General features: G+C 39.2%; 1 protein-coding gene across 1 annotated transcript in view; it reads right to left on the bottom strand.

The window, feature by feature from the left end:
* mllt10 (MLLT10 histone lysine methyltransferase DOT1L cofactor) overlaps positions 1-10,826 on the bottom strand; it is a 50,170-nt gene that overhangs the window by 2,098 nt on the left and 37,246 nt on the right. The window contains 8 exon segments of the mRNA XM_016537013.1: positions 194-394; positions 853-943; positions 1,266-1,289; positions 2,379-2,719; positions 2,964-3,268; positions 5,290-5,462; positions 6,980-7,052; positions 9,196-9,310. Of these exon segments, the coding sequence (XP_016392499.1) occupies positions 194-394; positions 853-943; positions 1,266-1,289; positions 2,379-2,719; positions 2,964-3,268; positions 5,290-5,462; positions 6,980-7,052; positions 9,196-9,310 (1,323 nt within the window).

Below are 10,826 nucleotides of genomic sequence, written 5' to 3'. Positions count from 1 at the left end.
TATATATATGAAAAAATGTCTTATATCATTTTACTAATTTAATACATTTACAATAATAATAATCATAAAATTCTAAAAAATAATATATATTACCACAATTATATATTCATATTAATTCATTCATATATTAATTACATACGCACTTAAAATAAAAATACTTCAAAATGAATCCATGAATATTATAAGTTAATACTTTTGTCTGTTTGATAGTTGCAGTACTAACTCCAGTTTTAGGAGTGTTGCTGTCGTTGTGCATGGCGAGGAAGGGGTTTGTAGTGATGGCTGGCTGCGTGGTGGGCAGGAGGCTGTTGATTGGAAGCTGCTGTAGCTGTATGTCATTCTGCTGATGCTGCTGCTGTTGCATTAACTGATAGAGCAGAGCCTGCTGCTGTTCCTAAACACAGACAGACAAACAGAGTATGATGAGATGTCTAGACAAAGACGGCACACCCACAGACTGCCCACGGACCGTATGATGCATATTGCACAGAATAGTGGCAAGAATTTCCTCAAAATTGCAATTCCAAGCTGCCAGGATGCTGAAATAAACAATTCTGAGGAAGAAGCCATTGAGACGTATGAGAGTTTTATGGCATTGAATCACCAAAAGATAAGGTGTTTTGTATTTTTTGGTCTTGGAATTAATGTATTATTTCAGATTTATTCTGCTCTACATGTTACATTATATATATCATTCAGACAGAATCATCTTGACTAATAACAAGGATCATGGCTAAAATAAGCTGCTGTGTGGACTCTCTTTATGTTTTAAGTCACATGAACAATTGTGAATGCTCAAGCGAACTCTAGACTCTGTGGCTGTGTAATGGAGTGTGTTGGTGCTCTTCTTACCGGTGTGGCCTGCTGGGAGCTGAAAAGCTGCTGAAGTTGGTGCTGATGGAGGAGGATCTGTCTGTGCTGATCGTTGAAATGCCTTGCCGCACTGCAAACACATGCATAAACCTTCATAAGCAAACAAAATTTTCATCATTTCAAAAACTTCTCGGTCATGGCCGCACAAAAGTATTACATATAAAATAAAACCACTCTGTATACTAAAGGAAAGAGACTGTTATCATAGCTAATGGTGTTTTTTTTTGACAAAGGGAGGGCTGTTTAAACTGGACCTTGCTTCGAAAACATCAGCTGTTCAATCTTAAGTACACAATTCTGTTTCAGAGGCAGACGTACAGGTGCAAGGCACGCAGGCAGAGAAACAAAATGAGCAAGTGAGAAAGAAAAAGGTAAAGCAAGCCAATCCTCACCTGGTTTTCACAGTGGTCATGCTGCTGCATTCCAAAGCGCAAGCAAAAGAGAGATCGGGAAGCAGAAAAGATGAAGAAAATATGAATGCAGCACACAATGCCAAGTAATATGGATGAATCTAACGAACATGTCCAAGTCACAATTCACCCAAAAATGTAATTAAAATAATAAATTAAATAAAAAGTTAAATATATCAATACACTTTAATAATATATATTTTTCTTATATTTGTCAAAAAAAAAAGTCTTTAAAACAGCAGCATAAAATATTAAAAAGTTTTTTTTTTTTTAAGTCAGTAAGATTTAAGCAGCAAAACGGTTTTTAACAAGAAATGTAAGTCATGTGACACTGATGACTGGAGTAATGGCTGCTGAAAATTTTGCTTTACCATCATAGGAATAAATTACATTTTATATTAAAATAGAAATCTTTCATGATATTCTTTCATAATAAACATTCATAATATTTCATAATAACAATACTGTTTTCACTGATCAAATAAATGTTACATATGGAAGCCCGCTTCCGCCACTGAATAAAAAAAGGTAATTGCGAGTTTACATCTCGCAATTCTGACTTTTTTCTTAAAATTCTGTAATACAAACTCGCAATTGACTTTTTTCGAGTTATAAAGTCAGAATTGCGAGATATAAACTCGCAATTGCGAGAAATAAAGTCAAGAACTGTGAGATAACACAATTCTGACTTTCTTCTTGCAAATACGAGTTTGTATCTTGCAATTCTGACTTTTTTCTTGCAATTCTGAGAATTTTTCTCAGAATTGCGAGTTATAAAGTCCAATTCTAAAGGACTGATATGTTCTCAGAATTGAGAGTTTACATCTCACAATTCTGACTCAACTCACAATTGCGTGTTATAAAATCGCAAGATATAAACTCACAATTCTGAGGAAAAAAAAGTCTGAATTGTGAGATAAAAAGTCGCAATCACATTTTTATTATTTGTTTTTGTAACATATATAAAACATAACATTTCATTTCTCTTTTGCTCTGAGGGTAAAATATGACCTGGCCAATTTCTTGAAGTTTTCGTGAGATTTACCAACAAATCCACATCTTCATCAGTCTAAGGCGGCGAGTGCCAGTTCGTACCTGTTACTGAGACTGTTGGACATGGGCAGGGATGTGCTGGTAGCTGCTGAGGGATGGGGCAGGGGGCTGTTATTCTGGGCCAGGCTGGGGGAGGTTTGGATGACTCCGTTTAGGGTGCCCACGATGCCACTCATGGCCAGGTGGTTCCCCTGCAGAGTGCCCATCAGACCCGTCACCCCGGCTATGGCAGGGAGGGTTGAGTTGACATTGCCAGGCTGGACGACCACCCCGGCCATGCCGACTCCATTCACCTGCTGCTGGGGGGGACTGTGGGCCGCAGACGGAGGGGTGGAGAGAGAGGACGTGCTACTTCCACTACTATGGCCACCAGACAGGGGATGCTGAAAGAAAGAGAAAGAATAGAGAAAGCACAAGAGCGTGAGAGAGAGAGAGAGAAAAGAGAGGTCAACGTGAGAGAGGTGCCTCCTTTACCTGTCCAACCAAATAGATATAGCATCATTCCGATCAGATTTATGCTGCAAGTCATTTAAACATCACACAGCCACCAATTATCCCATGAATCTGTCATTACGATTCAATTACTTACTACACCATCACATCACTGCCACACACTCAACTATGTACAGATATACATAATATAACACTTGACTCAACTAAAGAGGTGCTCAGTCCCAGCAGATGGCATCTGCAGAGCAGGGGTAGAGGAAGTTACCTGAGTGGTAGCGTGTGTGTCTAACCTGCGTGAGTGTTGCTGGGGTACAGAGGAGAGGAGGCAGTGGTGGCTGTGGTGCTCGCGGGGGTGAAAGGCACAGAGGAGCGAGCGCTCAAGAGCTGCAGTCGTTCCTTCTTCATGGTGAGAGTTCGGATTTGCTCCTCCAGGCGCCGGTTTTCCACCTGCAGCTGGTGCAGGGACTTCAGCATTCCCAGAACTGGACATAAAAGCGCACACACACACACACAAAACATACGCATCAAGATTTGACAGCAAAATAGCAGTGGTTAAAAACCACCGAGATGAAGCAGCGAACCCAATACCACAAGCCCGAAAACTACACTGGCACACATGTGGTTCAAGACCTCCAGAAAAAACTACAACGACAGACTTCCGCTCTCGGAGGATCACATGGCACTGATCGGGGGCCAGCAACCCAGAGCGAAATGCAAACCAGATGCAGTGTCAGCAAAACCGCACAACTGGTCTCATATCAGTGGTGAACAGAAACACAACCGTCCTACCACTTCCTGCTCCATGCGCTTGTCAGACTTCCCCCCCCGTCGCCAGAAGAGCCTCTATCATAACAGAAACAGCTGCTGCTCATTCACACAATTGTGACACTACAAACCGACCTGCTGCTACTGAAAGATTTGCTACTACCTCTACTTAGCCGATCGCGAAACTACACACAGACAAAATACAGGTAATGAAGATCATAATTACTGCGGTATTAACCAATGCATAAATTACCCACATTATGGGGATGGATGTAATTACAGGCTTCAAACCGGCATATTATTTGATTGACATGCAGTAAAATAAGGTTTATATGATGTAATCATTTTTACTTTAAATAAAATATTTTCAGTGAAAGCAACAGACCCAGGTTTATCACTATGCACCTTGCACCCTGAGATTAAAATGGACAAATTAGACTGAATTTAAATGTAGCCCGTTTTCAATGACCATAATTAATAAAGGCTTTTAGCGTACTAATGAGAAATTAATTTAAAATGCCTTTTGATATCTCTACAACCTTCTTTAGCAAATCTGTAAACCCTCTCAGCTATTGAAATTGTTATAACAGGAATTAATTGATTTTACATGCAAATTAAAAGTCATCACAATGATGCTAGGGAGTGTTAAGTGGGTTTCCAGGACATTGCTATATGGTTACCAAGTTGTTCTGAGTGGGTTTTAGCATGTTGCTATGTGGTTGCTAAGGTCTTCTGCGTGGTTATTTACTGACCCAGGTCAAAAGTGTCAACTTTCAAGTCTCTATGACATTCTGGTCTCTAAATTTGGCCTTGCTTTTTCATTTAATGCAAGTTCACCGATTTTATATTTTTTTTTGGCTCCTTTTATCAGGTGAAAATCCTAAGTCTCATGTCACTTAAAAAAAAAAAAACAGAAGCACTTGCCTTCTCAACAAGCCACATGATTTAAGGTATTATTTTTGTCTGTCGCACAGAGTGCAAAACCTGGAAGTCTAATTCACCATGTATTTTCTTGAAATTTTCCCATTGGGTTTTTCAATTTATTAGTAAAATAAGTTCTGTATAACTTGACGATACTTGGACATTTTGCTGTATAACAAATTGCATTCACTCACAATCCAAAATAATGTAGTTACTTAAACATAACAGCTTCAAAATTCACATTTTCAGTATGGGTATGTGTAATTTACACTGTAGAGCAAAACATACAAATATCAGCATTTTATATTTACCACAGACATTGTTTTACTCATAAATAAAAAAAAACATTATAGAAACCCCTAGGAAATTCCTGAGGAAACCTAAGGAGAATTAGACTTCCAGGTTTTGACGTCAGGGCTGCAGCACTCTATTTCGTGGATGAGTTTGGCAAAGTTTTATACTCGAGCAAGTATTGTCCTAAGCATGCACCACTAACAACACCAGCACAACCTTCATTAGCTGATTAAAAAACACCCATGTGGCCTTGTGTTGAGCAGCTAAAAAAGACATTTGACAGGACTAATTTAAAAACATAAGTGCCAAAATTAACACTAGTGCAGGCTTATGTTCAGAAACAACAGTAGCATCAGCCATCATTAGAACTGACAGTATCCTATGGCTCAACAACATCCCCAGCAAGACCAGCACAATGACAACCACACAACACACAACCAAACAGCTCTGTGCTTGAGTTGTGGTTTAATACTGTATACGGAAGCAACATGCATCATTATATGTGTGTAAGAAAGCCTCTCACCATCTCCTTGTGAGCCCTGTTGTAGGAGGAACTGCTGTCCTTCGTTCCATTGCCGGTCCAGCAGCTGGTCGATGCTGGTGGCCACTGGGGGCAACGTATCCGAACCAGATCCAAGCCCCGGAACCAACGGTCCTGACGAGTCATACCGGATATGAAGCCCACTTAACGGAGACCTAAAGACATTTATAGAAAACAAGTGAGAAGTATATACACACAAGCTCATCAAAATTCATCGTCATGAATTTAAAATGGAAATGCATGTCAGATCTGTTCACATTAGTACAATTTAATTAATAAATAATCAGCTTTCGCTTATAAATACACACTAGGCTGCGCCTATATTAACAACACAGTTGAACTCCTGGTCTGGCATCATGCCTTCAGAGGCAGACACGCTGCTCAGTAAAGCCAAACAGAGTTCACAGCTCGTCCAAGTGAGAGAGCCAGGGCCTGCCTCTCTGACACCATAAATCTCAGTACGCTCTTGTTTGGACAGACAGCGATCTGTGTTATTATGAATGCATCCAACCCTGGGCTCTACATCAGGGCTCTCTGGCGAACGTGAATCTATCTCTGGGGTAATTATGGCTGGGCTGAGATCTGCTCCACAAGGCAATAAATCTCCAGCACAGGACTGTGAAGCCATATTATCACCCTGCATGGCTGCTCCAGTGCGGATCACAGAAACAGCACATACAGATATTCGCATTTAATCTGACGATGGTGCAGAGCTCTTCTGAATGAGATTCATGGACATTTGGCACACTTTTAAGGCCCATTCACAAAGAATGTGTTTTTTAATATTTAAAAACTTGAGTCGCATGGCAATGGAATTGGAAAAAATGCATGTTTTTTTTAAATTTTTTTTTTAAGAGTTGACATTTTTAAATTAGGCAACCTGTTTTTAAAACACAGTGTCATGTGCGAGTCGCTGCAAAAGATGCAAAATATGAGATCAGCAGACGAACACGTCCATCTAGCACATTTACATAGAAAAACAATTGAAAAGCAACACTTTGTAATGCAAAAACCCGTTTAGTGTGAACGGTTTCTTGTACCTTCAGTATTGAAAATGCTGCCATGCAAACACACAAACTGACAAGTTTGAGTTTATAGCGATATTGTGCTAAATGCATTTCTCACACACATTTTGACTAAAAAACAAAACAAAACTGATCTAAATAGTCAAATACAGCATTTGAAAAAAATATGTTTTATATTAATACTAATATCCATACATTAAATATACTAAAGCAGCAATGAAAGTATACCAAATAAACCCACTTCTTAAATAACAAAGCGATCAAAATCAAATCAACATACCTTTTCAACCAAACATATTATATCCAGGAGGAATTTTTGTGCAGTATATATATACTTCCATATAAATCCGTTTTATATCCTCAATCACAGCGCAAAAAAGGCCACATCTCAGGTTACAGAAAACTAATGCAATGTTTCTTTCTGCGTTCGAAGACATCGCCGCCACGTCGAACTCTGAAGCCGGTTTGTAACTGCGATATGGACAACAGCTGAGTGCTCAAAATGCCTGCTGTTCGGAAGGCGAGCGCACAAGGGAGGAAACGGAGTGAGTGAATGAGTGTGTTCTGTGGGGGAGGTAGGGAGGGCGAGTGAAATCTCAGAGCCTGGAGGAGGGGAAGTCTAGCTCTGGAATGTAAATAGGACTTACCGAGGGGAGAGGTTTGTCTTTGGCGAGTTTCCTCTTCTGGAGAAGCCGAGAGCTCCGTCTCCAAGCTCCTGATCTGAAAGGTAAACAGAGAGCAGTCGATAAGGAGCCGGTGTGAAGATGTGGGCGTTAGAGGAGCCTGGGAAATGCAGGGACGGGCAGCTCGATCCAAAGTGAGCCTGGTAGCCATCAGATCTTCCTCACAGAAATCCATCTAGGGGCGGCAGAGTGGTCTCTCTGGCGGCTCAGCTTGCACACTGACACCACTTCCTTTTTCACCCCGTCTTGTTCTTTTTAACACTTTCCAGCCCACTACCACCTCGAGCGCAGGCTGGCTCCAGTGGGGGTGTGGGCACATCAGTACGAGCCGCCCAAGGTCTGGTCTGACTTATTATGGTGCTGACCCCTTGCCTGACCCTGGATCAGCCCCGGGGCTGCAGTGCAGACTGGACCCGAAAGCATCGGGTATCACTTTACAAAATAAAAAAAGACAGAATGAACAGGGACTAAACGACACAGTGGAAACCTATGAGGAGCAACAGGTGACCAGCGTTGAGAGGAAATCACAAGCACTTTGCCAAAGTAAACAAGCCTTGTTTCACAGCCTCACTGATCCCATTATACATTTTTAGACTAGGGTTTTTTTAATTGACCAATGCCAATATCTAGACAACATGGTGGACAATGGCTGATATATACCTGACTTTTATTAAATGACAGCAAATTAGATGAGGTGTAAGAAATTTGCTCAATTTTGATAAAATATTTATTCAAAAATGCACTAAAAACAATAATGAATATATTATTACCATTAATTTATATTATACATTATACAAGATATTATAATTGATTTACATTTAGAATACATTTATATAATTTTTTTATATTATAACTATAAAGTTATACGTACGTCTGTGTGTGTATACACAGACAACCATTCCAAGTCTCTTATGATCTCCAAGGCCGCATTTATTTGATCAAAAATACAGTAAAACAGTAATATTATAAATTATTATAATTTTAAAATTGAAAATCTAAAATATATCTTAATATATTTTAAAATGTAATTTATTTCTGCAATGGCAAAGCTGAATTTTCTGCAGCCATTACTCCAGTCTTGTGTCACATGATCTTTCAGAAATCATTGTAATATGCTAATTTGGTACTAAAAAACATTTCTGATTATTTTCCAATGTTGAAAACAGCTGTGCTAATTGATATTTTGGTGGAAACTGTTAACATTTTTTTTCAAGATTCTTTGATCAATAAAAAGTTCAAAAGAACAGCATTTATTTGAAATACATATCTTTTAAACTATTTATAAATGCCTTTACTGTCACTTTTGATCAATTTAATGCATTCTTGCTGAATAAAAGTATTAAATTCTTTTTTTTTTTTTTTTTATCTTACTAAACTACAGAATGAATACATCTCAAAATGTCGACATATAAGCCAAATCGTTAACCTGTTCAATATATATGCCCTACTTTATAAGTGCTGCGCTGTAAACTAATGCCAGACAAGAGCTGGGCTTATGCCAAGAGCATGCAAGCTTTCCAGTCTCGAGCGGTGTTCTTTTTAAGGATGGATGTTCTTCCTCCTATTGTTAGTCAAATGACCCCCTGACCTCTGTTTGAGGATGAGGCCATGACTGATCCATTATTCCTCAAAGGCTGTGTTCCCCTTTTTTCCTCTCTCTCTCTCTTGCTTTCAACTGGTCCCCACCCCAACCCCCATGACGGGGTCCTGCAAGCCCATTCGCTCATGACCGAGACCCCCAGGGATAAGGCAGGGTCCGGGGAAAGTGTTGAGTGGTCCGGGATGGAGGGAAGAAGGAGGGAAAGGCTGAGTGTAAGGTAAGCCTGCCTCCTAAACCCAGGGCAATCCCCTCTGTGTCATCACTGCGGTCATTGTGCAGATTAATGAAATGTTTGAGTGGTAGCATGCTTCATTTAACAGGTATGCACACTTTCAGCTTTCTGTCCCGGGGAGTTTTGTTCTCTGCCTCTCCCGCTCTCTGCGACCTCAGGAGGTTAGGAGGGGGATACAGCTGACCACACATTCCATATGCACAGGGGAGCGGAGAAAGAATGGGAGGATGAGGAGAAATGGGAGAAGAGAGCGCAGGAAGCAGGAGGAATGGATTTTGAGAAGGTAATCCTGCGCCAGTGGGAGGTACCGGCTAAAGATCAGCATGGTTCCTCGTCTGTGCGTCTCACCTGCCGGGGAGCCCTCGGACTGGGCGATCAGTGCAGCCATGGCGGAATTCGGATTCAGCCTGTTTCCGAACATATGGGATGGCGCCAGGTTAAAGGATCCCGGTAGAGAGTTTGACTATGGAAGAAACACAAAAGAAAGAGAGTTAGACTATAGAACACTGTCAAATTCCAAATGCATGTGTGTATATGGATGTGTGCGAGAGTGTTGGGCCAAAGAGCTGGATGATAAAACACCATGTCAGCTGTATTTCCTGTGAGCCAGGAGAATTGGCTGAGCCTGCAACAGCAGATCCACAGCCCTGAACAACATAAAGACCATGTGCTTCTGCAGCTAATTATTTAATCCAATTAAGCCATTTCCCTAATAATGGTTGGGATTGGTTGCGGTGTTGCTTCTGAGGTAGCAGCATATGTGCAACAACAAACTTGGTGCATGGTGTAAACCACAGAATGGTTCACATGATTTGCACTTAAATAACACTTTCGCAGTGGAACAATGTTGTAAATAGCAGGGAACTGTTGGAAAAGTTGAAGAATTTTTACTCAGATTTTACATAAATATAGATGATTACTTGTTTATTCCAATTTACAGACAACACTACCATTGATTCAGCAAGGATGCAGTATATTGATCAAAAGTAAAAGAAAATTTTCATTTATTTATTAGAAAAGGTTTCTATTTCAAATAAATGCTGTTCTTTTGAACAACAACAAAAAAAATCCTGAAAAACTGTTTCACATCTTCCACAAATCGCTTAAGCACTGTTTAAAATTGGTAATAATAGTAAATGTCTCTTGAACACCAAATTAGCATATTAAATGATTTCTGAAGGATCATGTGACATTAAAGCCTGGAGTAAATGCTGCTGAAAATTCAACTTTGCCATCACAGGAAAAAATTAAATTTTAAAATATATTAAAATTAAAAATTAAAAACAGTTAATTTAAATTGTAATAATATTTCACAATATGAATGTTTTTACTGTATTTTCCATCAAATAAATATAACCTTGGTCCTTTTGAAAAAAAAAAATGCATAAAGACATGGACTTCATACAACACATTCTAAATATTCGGTCCTTTCACTCACTGCTTATTTTCATGAAATCAATAAATTCTTTCCTTTTCCTTTGCTCGCTTTATCTACATCAAGGCCTTATCTGATCCAAACAGGAAATAACACTAGCTGAAATTACAATGTATTGGATTTCTTGCTCTGTTCGTATAGAATAATGTCTTTATGTCTAACTTAAAGATTTCTGACCATACTGGACTAAAACATATTGGAAATCACACCTACAAGTGACCAGTGAATAGACAACCATACAATGCCAACGTTTAAACCAACCTTGAAAACATGCTTCCCATTATGGATCTTCTGCTAACAACTAAAGGATATAAAAATGTGATTTATGGTCCTAAGACATGGAGCAAAAGGTACTTTAATCCTAACCGTGACATTGAATTTGAACTGCCTTAACTATAAAAAAAATAAATAAAAAAAACAGTTTAATAACAAAAAATGTCATTTTTATTATTAATTATATAATAAAAAATAAAAATAATTAATATTAATGGAATGGCTAATATTTTTCTCAAGTCTTTGGGGGGGGGGGTTTACTACTAAAAAA

Source organism: Sinocyclocheilus rhinocerous, unplaced genomic scaffold, assembly GCF_001515625.1.
Source record: "Sinocyclocheilus rhinocerous isolate Xijiao unplaced genomic scaffold, SAMN03320098_v1.1 scaffold65, whole genome shotgun sequence".
Lineage (NCBI taxonomy): Eukaryota > Metazoa > Chordata > Actinopteri > Cypriniformes > Cyprinidae > Sinocyclocheilus > Sinocyclocheilus rhinocerous.
Note: the sequence above shows the minus strand (reverse complement) of the source record. Positions and strands in the feature narration are given on the sequence as shown.